Raw genomic sequence first — 23,308 nt, forward strand, 5'->3', positions numbered from 1 at the left:
ATTACTAAGTTTTAGTAATTGGATAGGAAGCTTTCGCATTTCCAGCCAGCTTTGTTTTATTTTGCAGGCACTTGTGTAATTCCTCTCAAGTGAAAATTTTAGTAATTATTGTAGTTTTGCTCATCTTCTTAGCAGTTTTTCCTTTCTTCTACATCTTATCGTTTTTTTTCGCCTGATCATTTGACTTTTTGTCCTCAAAAACGGGGTAAAGCCCAGAGGGCATTAAGTTGTCTTCGAACCTTACGGCTCACTAGTCTCTAAGTATGCGATTTACCAAAACTGTTTAAGAAAAATAAATTCATGGAGTGAAGGGCGGTTGTTTGTTTGACCTTGTCACCCGTAACTCAGCACGCTCGCTTCCGCCCGCGATCGCCCTCCGCATCGCTGTGATCACATTTTTGTGCATCCGAGTCAATTTTTGTAACTACCTCTGCTTGTGGTTTCATGTTACTATCTCGGTGTTTCTACTTTTGCTCTTTCGTTCATATTTAATATAACAGACCTAACTTATATACCAAGCTAAGTCAATGTTGCTTTTTTCAGACTTAAGAACAAAAAAGAAATCAAATAAAAAATCTACACAGCTTTTGTTTCCTTGTTATTTAGCTTTTCTTTTATTTTAATATATCTGTTCTATGTAGATACGAATTGTCAGTGTAAGAGAGAGAAGGTGTGCATGGACCCCAGTTTCAATGATGGTTCCATCTGCAACGGAAGGTCACTGGGTTGTATGTGTGACGGCAGTTGCGATTGCCAGTTTGGATTCGAAGGCAAGAACCGTTTCGTTACTCCTCTGGTATAGTTTATAACCACGGTATATAGATAGCATAATTTTAAAATGTTATATAATTACTATAATAATTAAGCCCACAGCTCTGACATGATTTTGCAATTGATTATCAATTTTAAAAAAGGCACGTTGGCTTGTTAGGTCAAAAGAAAAAGAATTTGTTCACGAGGCTAAGCTGACATTCGGCCATAGGACTCTCTAATTCTGTGTGTCGCTTAGAATCCGTCCTAGAGGTTCAAAATAATTTTGTATTTTTATGTATATAATTTTTTTCTTCGGTTCGCATCCGAAACAAAGTAAAAGGACGGCAGGATTAATTTAGTAATTTAGCCTTTCTATCCGATTACAGCCTCAGGAACATTTGGGATATGCTGCCATTGGTTCAGTTGCATTATTGGACTCATAACAAAACAGCAGATTGTTATTTAGTCTCTCAAACTATGGCCCGTATAATTGCTTTCTAATTACAGTTTGAGATTATTTTAGTCCGCCGATCTTTCTATGCAATTTTGTCCGATCTGTTGAAATTTTGGACGGATTTTTTTCGGTCTTAAATACACTCACACGAAGTTTGAAGCGATTTTTGTAGTCGGTGTTGGAAAGTTTTTCCATGGTTTTTTGACTTTTCGATTGATTGGTCCGTGTTGACTTCCCTTAAACTACTTGAGGGTAGTTAGACCCAGTTTGAAAGGGGAACGATCTTATTACACTAGCAGCTAGTTTGAACAAACTGGTTTTTTCTCAGATCGTTCTTTAATTAAAGTTTCACAAAGACAATAAAATTAAAGCTTTGGAAAGAATACGATCCTGAAACCAGGCCAACAATTTTTGTTGACCCATAAACTGGTGGAATAGAAACTAAAGATGTTCTTTAAGGTCACCCTACTTTCCGGCATTTTTGCTGTTGCTTGTCAAATTGTTTACAGTTTAAAGGTGATCAAAACACTCTTTCGTATCGATTCATTTTACTCAAAAACGATATAGTCAGTCTATACAAACAATATAACGCAACGTATAAGCTCATTGATGATAGCAACATATTTGTATTGGTGATAGCAACGTATTAAGATTGTAACGTACATAGCAACAAGTGGTTTTTAGACGGCAATTTTTGATGCTCTTTTTTTTGTCCGGTATTTTGTCTGATAACGAATCAGTTCAATGCCAGTCACCATTTTGTACCAATGCATCCAAAAACCCGAAAATTACTGAGCCGAATCATGTCTTATTTGATAGGTCTTATGATTAGTTTTACCTGAAATTATGTTAATTGCACTTTTTCCGAGCTTTGTACGTAAATTGGAACGATTTCTATGCGCAGTGAAATACTCGATTCTGATTGGCTAAGAAAAATGACGCATTTTGATATATTACTCGCTTTACTCAGTAACATCCTCCGGCCCAAAAGATCTTGGGAGAATCTTTACTAATTTTACAAGCGGGCGAACGAGCGATCCGGTAGACGTGCGCAGGACGGCGGAGCGCGCGACGCTGTTGGAACCGTAACGGAGTTCAGTGATGCGAGCTGTGGGGTAGTAACCCCTTATGTTGGTCTCTCCAACTACCCAAACCAAATCACCGGTCTTAAGGTGTTGCTCGGCAGGCGTCTGTTCAGCGCCGGTACGTACTCTTTGATCCAACGTGACCAAATAGTGTTAGCATACGACTGTGCGCCGGCGTACCGTTTACGATGACCGAACTCGTCGACGCCAACGATTGACGGAACAGCTGTTGCTTGGTTACCGAGTAGGAACTGATTAGGTGTTATTGCGCCTAGGTCGGACGGGTCGGCGCTTACGGGCGTTAACGGGGGTGCGTTAAGTGCGTGTTCGACGAGACAAAAAGTAGTGTTCAAAACTTCGTCCGTGAGACGACGAGTATCGAGGATGGTGTAAATTATTCGCTTAAAACCACGTACCAGCCTCTCCCAGATGCCACCGTGGTGTGGCGTACTGGGCGGATTAAACCTCCGCTTAATGCTTTTGTGGGCAAGTTCGACGGCGATGTTGATGGTGTTCGATATTCTCGCGTAGTTCTTTTTCTGCGCCAACAAAGTTAGTGCCATTGTCTGACCAGAAAATGGCAGGAGTAACCCGATGGGAGACGAGCTGCTCCACTCCCAATACACACGAACTGGCGTCCATGGATGGAACGATTTCATCATGAACGGCACGAGTAGTTAAGCATGTGAAGAGGAAACCCCACTTCTTCTCGGTAGTCCTACGTACAGTAACGTAAAACGGGCCGAAGTAGTCGAGCCCGGTGTTCGTGAAGGGAGGAGACTGGTATGCAAGTCTTTCTACTGGGAGGTCAGCCATGATTGGCTGGTTAGTGGCAGCTCGGAACTTTCTGCACGTGACGCAGTTGGATTTAATGGAACGCAGTGACGATCGTAATTTGAGGATGGTATAACGTTCTTGTACTTTAGCCCGCAGGTAGTCAATACCTTGATGATGATGTTTAACGTGGTTGTGCCTGAGGAAAAACTTTACAAATGCATGGCCTGTGTCGAGAACGATAGGATGTTTTACATCAAAGTCGACTTCGACAAACCGTTTGATGCGGCCCGCCAATCGGATTAGACGATTTGGCCAAATAAAGGGAGACAACGGAGCAATACGTCTACTCCGTTTAACGGGTTTGTTTTCGAGGGGATCTTTTTCTCTCTGCATTGAATGACCCTCCTTGGACAAGATACTGGAGATGACGCTCTGCTTCGTCAAGCTCCGTGGGGTCTATGATGCTACCATCGGCATTACGGTAACATTCGTGAGAAGGTAGCAAGCGGAGTGCGTACGCTGTTATCCGTAGCAACTTCTGATAAGAACTGTACTTATTGAAGGGAGTTAGTTGCGTGGGTGGTTCCTTAGTTGACTTGGTTACGGATGCGTCCAATGATGTATTGGTTTCGTCAGTTCCCTTGGTTACTATACCAAGTTTGATGTTTTTAACTACTTCGATGCTTGGTTCGAACGGGAATTCCTTGGTTCTTAAGAAATCTGGACCCCTCACCCAGCTACTTGATTACAAAACCTCAGCGGACATACCACGAGTACCGGCATCTGCCGGATTATCGTTTGAGGAAACGTGGTTCCATTCGTCAACGCTAGTGTGTTCTAAAATCTCGCACACACGGTTTGCAATGAATTTTGGCTGCTTGTTTGTGGAGTGAAGCCACTGTAAGACAGTAGTGCTATCGATCCACATAAAATTTTTGTTGATATGCACAGTAAGGGCTCGACATGTATTGTTTCAACCGAGCGGCCAGTAGGGCAGCTTGAAGCTCTAGCTTTGGAATTGTCATGACTTTCATAAGTGCTACGCGAGCTTTACCCAGGACAAATACAAGCTCTGTTTTCGGCCCACTAGAAGTTTTTACTTGAGCTCGGAGAAATGCAACAGCGCTGAAGACCTCTTGAGAACTATCGCCAAACATGTGTAGTTCCAGGTGTTCAAAGTTTCCGGAAAAGTAGCTCCTTGGTATAGTGATTTCGGCAAGCTCGGGTAGTTCTACACTCCATTCGAGGAACCTTTCAACGGTGTCTTTTTGTAACTCTTCATTTCAGTGCTGCCCGCTGACACGCCAGATGTCCTTTAGTAGCAATCGGTCACCAACGGTAAATGGTGCCACTAGGCCGATGGGATCAAATACCTTAGACACTAGGGTTAGTACCAAGCGTTGTGTTAAAGACTTAGTTACTGTACTGGAGGTACCCCGACTCACAACTAGAGTATCATTGTTGTGATCCCATTTACACCCAAGCACGTGCAAAGATTCCTCCTTAGATGAGGCAATTACTTTTGGTTCGGTGGACCGAGGTGACCCATCAATTCGATCAGCCAGATTTGGTACATCGCTTACAAACTTAGTAAGCTTGAATCCACCGAGATGGAGAAGATGCACCAACTCCGTAGATCTTTTGAGAGCCCTCTCAGGTGACTCCACCGAATTCAAGTAATCTTCCATGTAGAGGTTTTATAGGACGGCTTTGGTTGCTTCCGGGTACTGACTGACATTGTGTCAGGCCGTGCGTTGCAATGCATAGTTAGCGCATGTGGGCGAGTCTTTAGCCCCAATATGGCGAGTGTATTGATACAATATAACATTTGTTGTGGGGTCCTCCCGCCACAAAAAACGCAATGATAGCTGATCACATTCAGGGACACCCACTTGGAGGAACATACCCTCGATATCTGCGGACACGGAGAGTTGATGTTGACGGAACCTAAGTATTACATGGATTAGGTTTTAGAGCAGGTCGGGACCAGTGAGCAAAGATTTATTCAAAGAAGTGCCGTGAAACTTTGCTGCACCATTTAGTACTCTGCGCACTTTCCCCGGTTTGTTCGGTTTGATTACGGGATGATGTGGTAGCTACCACTCTTTATCCGACCGCTGCTCGACCTTGTGAGCATCAGGGACTGTAATTAAGTAACCTTTTTCCAAGTCTTCACGGATAGTACTAGCTTAATTGTCGTTCAATGTTGGGTCTCTCGAGAGCCGCTTTTCGAGAGACTTGAGCTGTACCAGTGACGAAAAGTAGTTATTCGGGAGTTGGATGTTGTCATCAGCCCATAACATACCGACATCGTATCTTTGGCCGTTATGAAAAGGTGTTGTTTCAAGTATTTCCTGCGCGCGAGCATCCGCTGCGGATCGTGGGTCAAACTGCTTGAACGCGCCGTACGATTCCATATCATACCAAGACTTAACCTGACAAGCTAATTCATAATCGTGTTCGACATTGGCTTTGAAACACGTTGAGACTAAACTTGAGCTTGACGGAAGTGGGCCGCTTAAAACCCAACCTATGGGCAAGCGAACAGTGAACGGTGAGCACTTTTCGTCGGCTGCAAGGTACTCTAACGGGCGGATGGCATGGTAGACATCATGTCCAAGTATCAACTCAATGTTCCCATAGCTATAGTTTACTGGATCTAGGACGGCCAGATGTGGGTAAGTTTCTTGCATGGACTTAACGTCAATGATGTCGGAACCTACGTTTAATGTTTCCCTCACATAGGGACGCACAGTGAATGCTTCGAATTCTTGATCTTTATGAGGTGTCACAGTCAATTGAACCACCTTTGTGTCGATCAGTTCTTCCGTGTTTATACCCTTGACGGTCAGTTTTAATGCCGTACCTGCAAACTGAGCCTATCTGCGAGACTATCGGACACCCAAGAGTTACTGCAAGTAGTATCGCATAAAACCAACGCCGTAGTATTAGTACCAGAAGAGTTAAGTTTCAGTTCCGCGACCTGAAGGAAGCCTTTGACATCTGTCACTGAAGACAAAGTGGTTGTTTTGCTTGATTGCTGTTGACCGGTAGTTGGCCTATTAGTGCGTTCGACCTCAAAGTATTGATGTTGTTGTTTGTTGAGGGTTGAGCTGGAAAATCCTTTTCAGCTCCGTGAAGTAAGGTGTTATGGGAGCTGTTGCAACCATCTTTTCTACCTTTACGGGGACTTTTGCACTGCCTGAACATATGTTTATCATGCAAACAAGAGAAACAAAGCTTTGCATCAGCCACAACCTTGGCTCTCTGCGTGAGGGTCTTTTCCTTAAAGACACGGCATTCCCACAGCCGGTGGCTGCCTTTGCATACAATGCAACTAGAGATTGATGTCGACGGAGAACTCTGTTGCTGCTTAAGATGACTCTTGTATTGCGTATTTGCAGCAAATGCCTTCGAAGCAACTTTTGTTCTTGTTACAAATCCTCATTCCTCGCTTTAGTTGCGGTATTCTTCTTTAAATCATGCGCCTCGGCCTTCTCCTTTAACCAGTCATTAAAGTCCAGAAGATTAGGTTTCACCCAAAGCTTTTTGACAGTGATGAGTGACCATGACTCCTTCATATTGGGTGGTAGCTTCTGTACGGCAGTGTTGAGAAGCGCAGCACTCTTTATATCCGAATCATATGACAGTGATTTAAATACCCCGACAAGACCTGAAATGCACCCCGAATATTTAATGATGTTATCGCTGTTGTGCATTTTCAAAGGTGGAAAGCTGTTCAGTTTATCCAAATGTAAACTTACGACCGCCTGTGATTGGCCAAATTTACGTTCTAAGGTCCTCAGTGCGTCTCTGTACATTGCGGCGCAGTAGGCGAACTCAGCTATAGCTGTTTTAGCTTTACCTGTTACGAGGGTCTTAAGGTATGCCAATTTTACTTCATCAGTTGAGGACTGAGAGTCAATTGCGCTTTTAAATTGACCATACCATTCGTGCCACTGTAGGGGCTCCCCATTGTATTGGGACAACTTCCATTCGCGTAGCGGATCATTCCTCTTGTTAATTAAGGCGTCAGTGAATGCCTTAATCAAGCTTGCATTTTCAGATGCTGGCTCTGGAGGCGTGGGATGCGGTGGGCCACCCAGCACAATGGTATCGGAGCAGTATGCCCGTAGGTTGGATGTATAACTGGCGTGACAAAGGTGGCGCGATGTTAGTACTTGTACTAAAGGGATTAACAGGGATGCTACAGTTTGCTGCGTGGTTGCTATTAGGATTTTTTTGTGCATTCAATTGCAAGATGGGATGGCTGATGACGGGGTTAGCTGTGCTTGGGGGTAGGTTCGGTTGAACGTTGTTGAAGACAGTTGCATTATAATTTGCCTGGTTTACGTTTGGGGGAGCATTCTTAGGAAAACGCCACAAATTTAAATCATGGTTAAGGGGACGTTTGGGTGCGGTAGGACTTGGTACAACGCGGGCTTGAGGAAAATGGACAATGTTTTGTTGTGGAACTTTGGGGACGGGTATGTTGCTGTGCTCGCTGGAATGGGCGATGGAATCACGGGAGATTGAGGATTAAATAATTGTTGAGGCGGGAATACGGGAGGCGGGTTCACGAGTGGGTTTAGAGGTGGGGGGACATTATGCGGGGAATGGTTGATAGGGACTTGTGTTTGGTGTGGAATGTTACTTTGAGATGGATTCTGTAGTTGCGGAACATGAGGCATCGTCATATGTAATTGACCTGGCACACTGGAGCTTTTCGGACCCAAGAACTGATATACCTGTGGGTTTCTTGAAAAATCAGGTACAAAAATGGAGTTCGTTGGTGCCATAACGGGTGTCGGTGGCCGGGAAGGTTGCATAGGTGGCTGAAGTAGTGGGAGTGCGACATTTTGTATGTCGACTGGTACTTGGTTCACTGGGTTCACCTTACCACTTCCTGAGGGACTGTCTGCCTGCTCGACCCTTTGATCACTGAGTGATTGCTGTAGTTGAGCCTGGAGATATTACCGATACAAAGCTTCTTGCTGGGCAACAGAAATTGCAACTCCTGGCCGTGTGTACTGAGAAAGCATTTCAAGATGATTTAAGTTATCGGCAACATTAGTTGTGTTTTCTGGAGGATTACTACGGGCAGTATCTTGAACAGGAGGGTCAAAGGTTGCTGAACCAGGACCAGAAAAGTTTAACTCATCTGCAGCATTCAATTATCTGCTGGAAAAGAATTTATCCAATCCTGAACATGTCTCTGACTTCTATCTGATCCCCTATTTTTAAGTAATTTCAGTTCACTTTAGTGACTAAACAATGAATGATTATCCATTAATTCAGCCTCATCTAATTTAGCTGCGGCAACACGCTGGTGGTGGTCTTCCTCCAATTCTTGAAGTGTCATCTGCTCCATTTGTATTTCGAGCTCCTTTTTTCTCATGGCATTATCGTGTTTTTGTTTAGCGAGGCGCATGGCAGCTTGTTCTTGTTTTTCAGCCTCCTCGCGTTTAAGTTTTGCCATGAGGAAGTCATGTTTACACTGGCAAGACATTGATGATGTTGTTCGGCGTGAACTTCTCCTAGACTGGCCTTGAGAATTAACACCCTCACATACGGTGTCTCGGTCAGCAACTTTGTTAATATAGCTTCTAGCCGCGAGCAAGAATTTATCATTGTTCTTAGTTACATCATCCAACCATTGCTCAAGGACAGGGTAAGTTGAATCTGGGTTCTCCGCTTTACTGCAACATCCTTCAACTTAGAAACGGAGCGTTCAACTTTAACCCTCCTTTCTTGACGATCTATGGCACCTGTGATGTCCTTATGGATATTACGTAACTCAGATTCTAGATTAGATCTTGCGTCAAAGAGTTTTTTCAATTTCTCTTGCTCTTCGGTCATGATATTGAAATGGCTAGTTTATCAATGTAGAGCAACTTTCAACCAAACACGTGGAATGAGGGTTATACCGAAACCAAATGACGGCGACTTGAAAATCAAGACGTCGAAGAGCTTGAAAGAAGTTACCGAGTAACGAATTACTCGGCAAAAGTGGGTAACAAATGGGAGAAGGCGTCTAACGTGCTTCTAAGCAATGTAAGACTAAACAGAAAGACGGGCAACCGGCGGAAGAGGATCGGGTAGGGGAAGCACGACGAAACGGGAAACGAGATGGACGGGGCGGGAAGGACGGACAAACGGCGCGCAACGCAACAGGAAACGAAACGGAACTGGCGAAAACGCGGGTAGCGAATGGCCAACGCAACGGACGGGACAGAAACGCTGAACGAGCAACGCACGAAGAAACGGGAGACAAGACGAACGGAACGGAAATGTCGTGCGACGGGTTCACGACGCGACGGGAAAACGGACGGTTAGAAGGGAGGCGTTGAGCGAGTAGCGCTTAACGAAACGGAAAGACGGGAAGGAACGGGCGCGAGACAATTAGGCAGCCAGCGGGTAAGTCGCGAAGTACTATGCTTGCAGACCTCAACAGCAAACTCAACCAAACAAACTAGCCGTAACCCCAGAACAAACTTAAGTCACACCCTAGGAAGGAGGAGAGATGAGACTGCAAGGCAAACTAGCATAAGTCATTATGGGGCTTATTATATAAAATTAACAATTTAATTTACAGCAGAGCAGTAGAATTCTAAACGGATGAGAAAAGCAAGAAATTTACTAGCCGTAACTCCAGAATAAAATTGAGTCACACCCTAGTAATAATCAAACCTAAGCAACCAATCAGCATACCAACAATATTAAACAAACTACAGCAAAAGTTAATTAATATGCAGCGTTTTTTTAGTCTATGAATGCTGGAAAAGTGAAGGAACAATCTAGCCGTAACTCCAGAATAAACTTAAGTCACATACTAGAGGGCAAAAACCCAAACCAACTAACAATCATACAGTTACGCAAACATACAGTGGTAAAAATCAATATACTACAAAAGGGGTGCTAGTAATTTAGTAAGTTGAGAAACTCCAGAAACCAACTAGCTGTAATTCTAGAACAAACTTAAGTCACACCCTAGAATGCAACAAGACCAAAGCAAGCAACCACCATACTAGCTTAATCAACATACTGCAACAAAACACAACATACTTCATCATATATGACATACTACATCGAAATCCGGAAAATTAGACTGAGAAACGAAAAGCAAAGTTTTGGGAGAGCGATGTTATTGAAAAAAAACGGAACACGGACAATTGACGAGTGAAAGGACTAAAATGACTTGTACGAAACAATACTTAAACGAGCGACGAAACAAAATTCTGGGAATTCAGTAACTTTTTTGTAGGCCGGAGGTTGTGAATTTTTTTAAACAGATTTTCTGTGTGTTTTGAGTTTCACTCAATTGACGAGCCCTCTAGTTGAAAAATAAAAAGTTTGACAAATTATTAAAATTTTATGGTTTTGTCCAATTTTTTCAAGTTTTGGTCAATTTTTTGCAAATTCTTGATTACGGAACGGTAATCCAGTAAACTGGATGGTTTTAAGCTTGAAAATACGGTTTATCAATATTCGGTTTGTGGGGGTTAATGGTGACCGATTTTGTAAATCTATCTCAACGAAAAAATCGTGTTCTTTTATTTGTTACTACTTTAGACCCTAACGCAAAATTCTGGGTTGGGTTTTGCCGTCTAAATTTTGATAACTAATATAAGGCAGATTTTCAAAGTTTTAGTTCTGTCTTCCAGTTTTTTGCATTGTTAACGATGAACTTCTGCCAATGGTTCGCCTTTCTTGAGACTCTGAGACTGCCTCAGTTCCATTGTTGTTGATTTCCGGATGTTCCAAAATAGCCGCACCGTCCTGTGAGAAGTCATCCACATCCAATCTAATCACGAGGTCAATCAGAGACCGCTTCTGTTGTTTGAACGAGTCCTCGTCCATTTTCACCAGATGCTGCAAAATGCCCAAAATGTCATTCGGGTCATACTTGTCACTCACTTTGATGAGATCATTGTTCGTTTTGTGCTGCCTCCAAGATCTGGCAGTAGTGATGTCCCGCTTGCACTTGGCTTCAGTGTTCTGGAACATCCTTAGTTCAGTTTTAGTCTCATGGATCAATTCTCCACTATTCTCAACCAACTCTTTCAACTCTTGGATCTTTTCAACACTTGCCCCCCCTTTTGCAAAAGGGGGGCCTATTGTTGAATAGAATTTAAGCGAGCGATTTATTAACCAATCAGAGACGACTAGACTTTCCGTGTATGCTCATACTGTGTTAAACTGAATAGAATAAAGTGCGCCATGCTAGGGCAATTAGCCGAATTGGAATACAAAGCGAAAAGAATTTCCGACTGGCGGGTCGGTGGGCGCGCTTCAGGCGCGTCGCGGCTTCGCCGCGATAACCGACCCGCGATTTCCGGATTACATCCCACAGCGCGTGAGAGGCATGGCCGTGAACAGCGGTCCGCAATTGCACTTAAACTGATATTCGGCTATCTAAACTGTAGGCCAACTAATATTGTGGTAAAGTATAGCACAAAAGGGGTGGCGATTCTCTACTAGGTACCAAAGGGGGTGGGCAATTGTTGAAAAGATCCCAACTCTTCAACAGAGCATTGAGGATCTTCACTTTGTCCTCCACATTCTTAGAAGTTAATAAGTCAATTGACGTTAACAGTAGCGTCTTCGTCTAAATTCACGGCACCAATATAAAGGTGATCAAAACACTCTTTCGTATCGATTCAATTCACTCAAAAACGAAATAGTCAGTCTATACAAACAATATAAAGCAACGTATAAGCTCATCGATGATAGCCAAATGAAATTCATGTACAACCATCAACAATCAAGTTTATTACAGCAGCAGCTTGAAGAGTTTTTGAGTTTGAGTTTGAATTTGGGACATTGGTTCTAAACTGTACACTGTTACCGTGGAGGGTTTTTACTGGCTTTTCCTGATTGCGATTACTTGTAGTTGATTACTTCTGGCTAGCCGTGTTTGCAGTTGTTATTGAACATTGTTGGGCATAAAGGTAAGTTTTTTCAGGGATATGGAAGAAAGAAAGAATAAGTAGGTAGAAGAGGAAAGAAAAAAAAAGAGATTGAATTAAACTAAACTAGCAGAAGGGTTGAGAATTAATCAGCTTTGTTTGTTTGCTCGAGACAGCTGCGGCGCGTTGGGGGATCGATTTCCCGCTGTGTTTTTCATTTAGTATACTTATGTGTTGCGCCAATATACACACGTCCCTGCTTGAGAATTGTCTTTATTCAGTTATCGTGGCTGATGAGTTTCTCTCGATTTTTGAATTGAATTCGTTATACATAATTGAGATACTTTAGAATCATTGGTCCAAAGTTTGCCGGTTTCGAATTGTATCGTATTTTTTACAAATTCTGAGCATTCAGGCTTGAGGGAATTAACAAAATGTCTGTACGCACTACTCCCGAGAGTCCTCCAGAAAAGAAGTTTTCTCACGGCATGATTCGGGTGATTCCTCTCAAAAGCTTCGGCGACGGAGCCAGGGATCCCCGGCAGATTGCCCGAGAGAAGCTTCCTCTGTTTGAGGGGCTGTTACCGGATGGACTGTCGGAGGCTTATAGAGCTTGGAAGCGACAGAAGCGCATTTTAAAGCCTAGGAAACGGCGGGCAACTTCTGATTCTGATTCAAAAGGATCGAAGAAGCTTCCTGACCCTAGATTAGATCTTGACTTTGACTCGAAGGATCCTTTCGGTCTTTGTCGGTGATCACTGATTTTTCAATCAGTAAATAGGAAGAAACGGTTGTAATGTCATTAAGCCTAATCAATCAGAAAGTTCAATGTGCTTTTGCAGTTGTTCTTTGGACATTGCCTTTTCTTTTCTATAAGCCGTAAAATTGCTTCAATTTTGTTCTTTTGTGCGCGCTTGATGTATTCTTTCGCCAACCGTATCTGAATGTTTCTTATTGTAGGTGAGTTTAAGTCTTCATGTAACTTTTGCACGCTGTACAATCGAGGTTTCCTTAAACATATTCTCAGTGCTCTGTTTTGCGCTTTTTGCATGATTGATATGACCGTTTGCGATTGGTTTAGCCAGCAAGCGTTTGCATATAGAAATAGGGGCCGGATCCAGGACTTGTACAGCAGAAGTAAACTCTCCTGCTCAACATTGAGATTGCTTAGACGCTGCAGTTGGAAGATTCGCTTGTTTGCTCTGCTTGTGATGTCTTTAATGTTCATTTCAGTTTAGTTGTGGCGTCATGGTTATTCCTAAGAACTTTATGGTTTTCGCTTCCTCAATTTGTTTTCCGTTGATGTTTAAACTGAGACCTGTTTGTCTATTCGAAGGGTTTTTGAATAGCATGTACTTTGTTTTGGCCGGGTTTATTTTGATTTTCAACTTATCACACCACTTTATGAGAGTGTTGAGTGAGGCTTGGAGTTTGCTTTGTATTAAATGACTGGACTTTGACCTGTAAAACAATGCAAAGTCATCTGCAAACTTAGAAATTTCTGCTGGCGATTCTGGAATGTTAGAGACATAAATAAGGAATAATATGGGCGCCACAACGCTACCCTGGGGGACCCCGGCTGTTGGTGAGAACTTCTCGTATTCTTAATTTTCACGTAAACATTTCTTTGAGAGGAAGGAGTTCACCCATTTGATGATTTTCGTCTGTATTCTGATTTTAATCAGTTTATCAATCAAACCTAAACTCCAGACTGCATCAAAAGCTTTTTCTTCATCAAGGCAGACAAGTCCCACCATTTCTGACCGCTGGTATGCTTCACTTATATGCGGAGTCAAAACAAGGAGGTTATCGGTTGTGCATCTGTTTGCTCTGTATGCACTTTGTTGTGGTCCAAAGACTTTGTTTGCTTCACAGTGGTCTAGGATGAGATTTTTAACAACAGTTTCACAGACCTTTGCGATACAATTGGTAAGGCTAATTGGTCTGTAATTTTCTGCTTTCTTCTTGTCTTTTTGAGGTTTTGGAAGCATTGGTACTTGTGAGTCTTTCCAAAGGCATGGCACATTAGAATTGTTAATTAAGCTGGAGATAATTATGCATATGAGAGCTTTAATGCTTTTTGGTAGCGCCTTCAGTAGCTGATAGCTTATTTTGTCTGGCCCGGGGCATGATTTACTTGTATTTTTCAAAATTTCATTGAACTCTTCAACTTTTAAGATGATTTCTGCAGTTATTTTTTTTGGATCGGTTTCTGATAAATGTTTTGTGTTTTGTTCTGTCTCGAAAAAGTGCTTTTGTAAATCTTCGTTTTCGTATTGGTGTTCTATCATTGTCTCACTCAGAAGGCTTTTGACCATTTCACACTTTTCATGGTCAGTTATGGCAATTTTGTCTTTAAGCGTTATTTGTAAATGTGATCCGCTTGACTGTTGTTTATCGCTGGTGATGGTTTTGATTGCTTTCCAGAACCCCTTGTTTCCTGCTTGTTTCGCTGTTTCAATTAATTTTCTATTTTGTCTTTCAATCGAACGTTTGAATGCTCTTCTGATTTCTCTTTGCAAGAAATTGATTTCCTTTCTCAATCGATAGAAAGTGTCATCCTTTGCACGTTTTAGTTGCGTCCTTATCTTTTTCTTTTGCTTGATTAGTTTGATTCTCTGGACTAAATTGAAGATTCGTTTTATTTACGTAGGACTGATCAATTGATTTATGAATAAGCTCGATGATGTTATGGCTCGTTTCATTCAGATTGTCTTCGTTCGGATATTTTGGTGGGTACAAGCAGTAATTTTTGTAATTGACTTTCGCATGTTTTCTGAACTTCTTGAAATCGACTTTTGCTTTTAAATCGAATTCCACTTGAAGTTTCAGTTTTAATGAGGTAAGTGTCGCTGAGTGGTCGCTGCCGAAATCTTCTAATACTTGAAAATTGTCAAAATCTTTAAGGACTGAAAGACTACAGAAATGTAAATCAAGCATGCTCTGGCTCTTATGTTGATTAGATTGATACTTTGGATAACCGTTGTTCAGTAGTTTGAAGTTTTCTTCATCAATTATTTCCATCAATTTTTCGCCGTTTTTGGTGTTGTATGTACAATTGAGCTCTTGATGAGGAGAATTGAAATCTCCACATATGAATACGTTCTGGGGATTGTTGTCAAATATTTTAGTAGTATTTATGTCTTGATTGGGTGAATAGTAAACATTGATTATCTATAAGATTCCAATGATTGGCGTTTCCAAGTTTACACCGATTATTTCTAATGCTTGTCCGTTACTGTTTATTCTTCATATGATTGGTCTGACCTCTTTGACTTTTATGCCCTTTTTTGCAATGACAACAGACCCATGAAAGTTGCTTGCTTTTGCTTCTGTTACAATGAAATATTTCTCATGTACGAAACGCTTTTGGCATTTCTTGACTTCATTTAAACAAGCAATGTCGATGTTTTCTTTCGTCAGAAACAAGAACAACTCATGAGTTTTGTTTTCTAAGCCACGACAGTTCCATTGTAAAATTTTAATGCTGTCCATTTTGAAGAATTTGTTGGCTATTAAATTGAACCATGTTTGTGTTAACAGTTTGCATTAGGTTTGCCTTCTTGATGTTATCGTGAATTTCTTGTCCATCTATTCTTTCGTTAAGCACTCTGGAGGCACTGTTGCTAACGACGCTGATAATATCGCTATAGGACATCGTATTGAGACTGTTTCTTATTTTACTGAGAATTTCAGCTACTAGAACATTAGTTTTTGTAGTGGTTAATGACTGAGTGTTCTGAGTATCTTTCCTTGTAACCGCACTTGAGTATTTTGTTTCTTGTTTCTGTTTATTTGCTTGTCACAACGTTCTGATATGCGGGACAGCCTCTATACACTGTTGCGTGTGAGCCACCACAGTTTGCACATTTTGCTCGTTCTTTCAATTCATTGCAACTTTTCATAGTGTGTCAGCCTGCACATCGTAGACATCTCAATTCGTCTTTACAATTGCTTGCTGAGTGACCAAACTTTTGACATTTGAAGCATTGTTTAACGTGAGGTGTTTCTTTACTTGGTTCGCAGCAGTGGAGCACCCAGCCTATTTTAACGCCATGTTTGACTGCGGCTGTTACATGGTTAGAGGAATCAGTTATTACGCGAATCAGTTTTGTTGGTTTTCCGGTGGCCCTGCTTGTTATACGAAGCACCTTGATCACATTCATAGCATTGTTGTTGAGAAGTTCTTCCTTCACTTCGTTTTCTTGTATGCTCTGATGAACATTTACATTTACAAAACTGGGTTAAGATTTGGCTTTTGGCAGAGTGTTTCTTGCGTTGATAGAAGTGTTTGGAAAGACAAGTTGAAGATTTAGGCGTTCATCAGACATTCTCTTGTAGTTTGATCTTCGGGTTGGATAAGAAGTCATTGTTGTTTGGAAGTTCTCTGATGCAATTGATTTTGAGTTGAGGGAAGTTATTTCTCATCAAACGAGCAAAATGAACTTGTGTTGGTCTCGGATTAATCGTTATTATCACTGGTCTGATTGTTTCTGAGTTGGTGTTTTGATAATTTCGGGTTCGTTTTCATTTGTTTTTGACTTGAACGAAGTCCTGTTCATCTTGTGATACTTCTTCTGCAATGTTTCGTGCTTCAGAGAAAAGTGCACTTAACTGGCTCATTTCGGCCAGCGCCGTTTTGCGAACTTGAGGCGGGAAGGCTTTAAATTGAGCTTAAGACTTTTGAAGATGAAGGATAAAACTGAGCGGAAAGTAAAGACTTTTGAGCTTAAGGCTTTTGAAGGTGAGAATAAAACTGGAAGAAAAGTAGAAGAACAATCGGGAAAGAGGAAAAAAGTCGGGATTTAAAACCTTAAGCAATTTTTATTGAAAAATCTTTTTATAAAAGTCTCACTCCCAAAGGACGTTCCTACACAAAGTGGAGTACTTACTTGTGGCTTTCCTATCACACTTTGAGGTACTGATCCGAAAGTGACATTAATAGCGGTTTAATCATCTTCAGGCTTTAAGCTCATCGATGATAGCAACATATTTGTATTGGTGATTGCAACGCATTAAGATTGTAACGTACAAGTGGTTTTTTAGACGGCAATTTTTGATGCTCTTTTGGCCGGTGTTTTGTCTGATAACGAATCAGTTCAATGCCAGTCTGATTGGCTAAGAAAAATGACGCCTTTTGATATATTACTCGCTTTACTCAGTAACACAGTTCAATTTTCCTCTGATATCTTTGAACCGAAGGATCGGGGGAGCAAAGTTGTTTTCTAGTTAAAAGATACTTTGAAAAGATATAATATATTCCACGAGTTATAAAAAAAATTGTGTTAACTTTATTGGTATAGAACGTATGAGCAGAAAACAAAATTTGTTACCCAATTGTTAAGGAATTCTCGGTATAATAAACCAAATTTCTACGCAAAGCGTACACGGTGTGTCAAAGCATTAATAATAATTTTTGTACTATTCAATCAACTTTTCGGGAGCTGTAAAAAATATATTCAATGAAATGACATTATTTCTACAAACCTCGAATAAAAAGATATTCTCCGGTATATAATTAAAAGATTTGTTGTCCTTAGTGCTTCAAAAGTTGTTATGGAGCTATTAAGACTTCGAAATCTTTGTTTAATTAGTTCTCGTTTTTCTCGAATTAGTTTTTATTCTCTCCACGCAACTATCGAATGTATTGTTCAAAAATATGTCGTCAGAGTTTGCAATAAAAAAGACAACGTTTGCGTGAATTTCGCTGATTTGTTTTGTTTTCAAGAAAAAAATTGTTCACGATTTCATTTCTATTTCATTGTTAGGGCTGTGTTTTATTCCCTATTGTCGTTTGTCTTCCCTTTGTTTATTTTCGCGTCTCCATTCCATGCTCTTTAACTATTTCATTTGGTTCCAGTCGTTTTTATTTCCAGTTTTTCTTTTTATCACTTCAATTGTGTTACGTCTCGTTTTGCACATCCTTTGGCCAGGCTTTTTCTCAATCATCCATTTTCTGTTTTACAACGCGTTCTGTTTCTTAATATTGTTGCTTGATTTCAGGGCCAATTTGCAGTTTTTTTCGGCATTGACATTGTAACATTCACAAGCTTCACCTATTTTATTTAGTTAATTAGGATGGTTCGGCAAAACTACCTTAGGAATTCCTTTTCAAAGTTATGAAAATACTGTTTTTAAATTCTGAAGATCCTATTGAGGTGGATCTTTATTTTGCTAACACAGCGCAACTGACTGAATTTAAGCAGAGGCAGAGGCGTATTTAGTTAATTAATTGCTCTCAAATGAAGTTTGTAGCAATTATATTAGTCCTGTCAGTCTTTTTTATGCGATTTTTCGCTTGACCGATTTTTCGTGTGACGCTTTTGACTTTTCGTCCTCAAAAACGGGATAAACAGGTAGCGCCCAGCAGGCTTTAGGTGCTCTTAGAGCTTTTCAGCTCTGTTTCAGCTCAAACTGTTTTGGAGACTTATACTTATAGTGTGAAGGGCGGTTCATAGAGGTTGAAGACACCCACCTGTTGACCCCCCCCCCCCCTATTGCCCCCCCCCACCATCGCGCTAACGCCCCCACCTACCCCAGTGATGCCCCCCCCCAATCAACCCCCAGTGACCCCACCCATCAACCCCCAGTGACCCCCCCCCCCCCCACCTCCCGTGGCTAGCTACTGACGAACAACCGCTTGCTAAAAACGCAAATTTTTACTATTTTAAATTTTTTTTCAAGCTTTTTGAAAATTTTTGACAGTTTTTGAATTTTATCAGCCCTAGGTGTCAAAGAACCTCCGTTAGGGTTCGGTAATAGGTTACTGCATTGTTTCTAGTTGTAATGGAATGGTTTCAACATTTTGACATCACGAATTTTAGCAATTTTTTGACAAAACGTGCAATTTCAAATTTTTTGACATTTTTGTCCTTATTTAGGTCTTCCCCGACTCAGGGGCCAGGAAACATACAAAGGGTTTCGATAGTAAGTTACTGACAATTTTTTAATGGCCATGGAATAGTTTTTCAAGTTGCTTTTTTTCAAGTTTTTTTGAGATATTTTAGTTTTGAGAATTTTTCAGCCTCAAGAGCCAAGGAACCTCCTCTAGGGTTTGAAAATAGGTTACTGAATAATTTCTAGATTAAATAAAATGTCTTGCAAGATTTTAACATCACGAATTGTAGCATATTTTTGACATTTTTGCCATTTTTTTCCATTTTTTTGGCATTTAGAGTCATTTTTCAGATTTTTTGAGCCTCAAGGGTCAGAAAACCTCCGTTAGGGTTTGATAATAAGTTACTGGAAATTTTTTGTTTGTCATGGATTAATTTTCAACTTTTTAATATTAATATTTTTAGCAATTTTTTTTGTAAAACTTTTAAAGGTTTTCGAATATTGTCCTTTTTTGGTTTTTCTAGCCTCAAGGGCCACGGAACTTCCTCTAGGGTTTGATATTATATTACTGCATAGTTTATAGGTGTAATGCAATGTTCTTCAAGATTTTAATATCACTAATTTAAGCAATTTTTTAAAATTTTTGCAATAATTTTCATGTTTTTGAATTTTTTCCGTCAACAGAGGCCCTGGAACCTCCTCCAAGGTTTGATAATAAGCTGCTGCAAATTTTCTAGAGTTAATGGGATGGTGATCAACATTTTTATGACTCTGTATGGATCTTTATGAGCCTGTGAAACCATTTCAGGCTTGAAACAGGGATACAGGATAGTCTCTTGAGACAATGAATTGGTTCTTAAGATATTTCTGTCTTGAATTTTTGAAAGATTTTGTTAGAATTTGCAAATTTTTTCGATATTTTTTGTCCTTTTCTGAGTTTAACGAGCATTACTGGTCAACAAATTTTTCCAAGTCTCGAAATGGGTTACTAGACAGAACTTTCGAGACAAAAATTGTACTGAATTTTTTTATTGCGAAGTTGAGAAGTGTTTTTTAATTTTGCGTTTTTCTATATGAATTATTTACAAGGTTAGAAAACTAGAAAATGCAGTGTCGAATCCAATCATGGAAGATATTCCTGTCTCGTTCTCTCTCTCTCGGTTAGGGTTCCTTTCCTTCTCTTTATCGTTCACGTTTTATCTCTCTCTCTCACACACACACTCTCTCTCTCTCTCTCTCTCTCTCTCTTTGTTTATGCCGCACTTCAGCTGCTATTATGTAGCGTAATGTCATCATCTCTGTATAAACATATAAATTACTCAACGCATGTAATGACTTTTGATGTTACTCGCTAAGGCTGATTTTGTTCAATTGTGTAAACACACGCAAATTTTCCCGCTTAAAATTCACTCGCTTTGTTTAGCTACTAATTTCTCTTGATTCAAAAGACATTCAATTCAATATTTAATTCAATCCTTTATTTACATAGTAAACAGCTATCGCGAACGTACATTATTCTGGTCCGCCGACAAAATGAGCCAAGCAGCGTCTACAGAGACAAGTTCCAGAAGGAGGCGTGCCAATTCACGACAGCTCAACAAGATCTTTGATGAATGGGATAGACTTAGCCAGCCATTTAACGAAGACGAGCTCAGATTGGCCCTCTCCGAAGCTACTGAATGCTTCAAAATTCAACAGCAACTAGACGAATCCTATTTGGAAACAGTGCAGGACGATCAGTACGATACAGAATTCGATCTGGTTCAAGACAAGCACACAGTAGTCCGCAAGAAACTATTTCAAATGGGAAAAGCCATACAAATTTGAGCTGGAAAAGGTGGACGAAAACGTGACTATGAATACGTCTTTCGGAGATGCAACACAGCACCAGCCGCATGTTGCAAAGCTACCACAGATACAGCTACCCAAATTCGATGGCAAATTCACAGACTGGATAGCCTTTATCGATCAATTCGATACAGCCGTGCACCTCAACACGAAATTGTCAAACAGCCAGCGACTTGTTTATCTGAAAAGTTGCTTATCAGGTCCCCCTGAAAAACTAATAAAAAGCCTATCATCAACTGACAGTAACTACGAGACTGCAAGAAATCTACTCGAGCAGCGATACAAAAACGATCGCATAATTCTACGCACATTGCAAGCTAGGGCTGTTGATTTCAAGCCTGTGAGAGGAGAAAGCAAGTACCAACTCCGTCTGCTACACAGTACTTTCAATGAAGTAACTCAGTCGATTCACTCACTTGGCCGACAAGTTGATAACGACATGTGGCACTATCTTCTTTTCACAAAATTGGATATCGACTCTCAGAAAGCATGGGAACTCAAAAATGAAGGCACTGAATGTCTCAAATTTGACGAACTGATGACCTTTCTTGACAACAGGGTAAGATCGATGGAAATGCTAAGCGATCCCATTCCCCCCAAACAACTGCACGTCACTGGACGGGATGAGCGATCGAAGCAAGGCTTCAAACATCCGTGTGTCGTGACTCAATGCAAGGAATGCCATGCGCCGTGGGCTTGCTCAAAATTCAAGGGCCTTTCAGCAAAAGATAAGCAGTCTGCCATAGCCGCCAGTAAGTCCTGTCAAAATTGCTTGAGATTCAATCACGAAAGTGACCAATGTTCGTCACAGTCTAGATGCAAAACATGCCAGGGTAAGCATCATACATTTTTACATGAGGCTTTCAATGCTACACCAGGCACACATGCTTGTAATTTGACTCAAAAATCTTCCCAAATGACTATTTTACCAACTGCTCGTGTTCAAGTAATTGGTAGAAACAAACAAGTACACAATCTAAGAGCATTGTTAGACACAGGAGCTCATATCAATGCAGTTACAGTAAAAGCCTGCAAGACACTGGGATTAGAACCAAAACCTTCCAATGAAAGAATCATAGGGGTCAATCAGAAAGACTCAATGCCAGTTGACGGTTCTCTCAAACTTGAAATTATTCCCAAAACAGGGGAAAATATTACTCTCAACTGCGTAGTGCTGAAGACAATTACAGCCAGTGAAAATCCTAATCAGCCCCTTTCAGAGACTGACTACGCAGACTTGGTCAATTATAATTTGGCTGATGATCAATTTTGGCAACCAGGCGAAATAGACATACTACTCGGTATTTCTGCATACACACAGATAATAAAAGGACGAATACTGAAACAAGGTTCCTTATGCCTCACAGAAACTACGGTAGGCTGGACAGTTTCAGGATTAGCTAACCTAGAATCAGCAAACAAACCTGATGTAAAGTCGAATGCAATATGCCTCCTTGACAACGAAATCAAGTCCTTTGCCAAATTTTGGGAAATCGAAGATGTTCCAGCACTTCCTCCAGCCATGTTCACTCCCAAAGAATTGGTTTGCATTAATCACTATGACACGACAACAACATATGGCCAAAATGGAAGGCCTCAAGTTCGACTACCAATTGACCAACATGAAGCCATTTTTGATCCAGACAGTCAGGAATGGTTGCCCGACATTGGAGAATCATCTCGAAAAGCGCTCAGACAATTTTTGGTTAACGAAAACAAGCTTTCACGAAACGCAGATGCCCAAACTCAATACACAGAATTCTTTCAAGAGATGATTGAGACAGGACATTTAGAACCAGTGCCTGAAAGCGACCATAATCTGCCACCCGAGAAACACTTTGTGATGCCACATCACGCAGTATGGAAATCAAGCTCTACGACTACAAAATGCAGAGCAGTTTTCAACGCATCACCAAAAACAACGAACGGAAGAAGTCTCAACGATTGTCTCCTGGTTGGTCCAAAACAGCAGCCCGACCTTTTTGAGATACTGATTCAATTTCGTCTCCATCGCATTGCTTTATCAGGTGATATCACAAAAATGTACCGCCAAATCGAACTAAACGAAAAGGACCGTAACTTTCATCAGATGTATTGGCGAAGTAGTTAAAAGCAACCAATAAAGAAGTACCGTATGACACGAGTCATATACGGCGTTTCTTCTAGTTCATACCACGCTATCAGGGCACTACGTGATACAGCAAAAGATGCTCCATCAATTCATTGCAAAAATTCATTACTCAACTCATTTTATGTTGATGACCTTCTTGGTGGCGGTGACACAAAAGAGCAAGTCATTGGCCTGTTCAAGGACATTACAACTACTCTAGAACTCATTGGGATGTCTATTCGCAAGTGGGCAAGCAACTCACATGAGGTTATGGAAGCCATTTCCCCGGATCTACAAGAAAATAAAGATCTTTTCATCGGTGAACATGACCACACCATCCAAACTCTCGGTCTCAACTGGCAGCCCAAAACCGACACTTTCTATTTCAATAGACCCAAAATTCAGTGCAGCGTTGTTACAATGAATCTGCCCGAACACGAAGAAACAGTCATTGAGTGTCCATCAGTCGAACTTGACGAGTTTCAAAAATCGGATTTTCCACAATTAGTGGTCAACCTTGACTGTAAAAAACTAA

General features: G+C 40.9%; 1 protein-coding gene across 1 annotated transcript in view; it reads left to right on the plus strand.

The window, feature by feature from the left end:
- LOC142354240 (integrin beta-3-like) overlaps positions 1-23,308 on the plus strand; it is a 402,746-nt gene that overhangs the window by 327,243 nt on the left and 52,195 nt on the right. The window contains exon 15 of the mRNA XM_075406494.1: positions 642-770. Within this exon, the coding sequence (XP_075262609.1) occupies positions 642-770 (129 nt within the window). The remainder of the gene's footprint in view (positions 1-641; positions 771-23,308) is intronic.

This window comes from Convolutriloba macropyga, chromosome 15 (genome assembly GCF_964194025.1).
Source record: "Convolutriloba macropyga chromosome 15, txConMacr16.3, whole genome shotgun sequence".
NCBI classification, from domain to species: Eukaryota; Metazoa; Xenacoelomorpha; order Acoela; family Convolutidae; genus Convolutriloba; species Convolutriloba macropyga.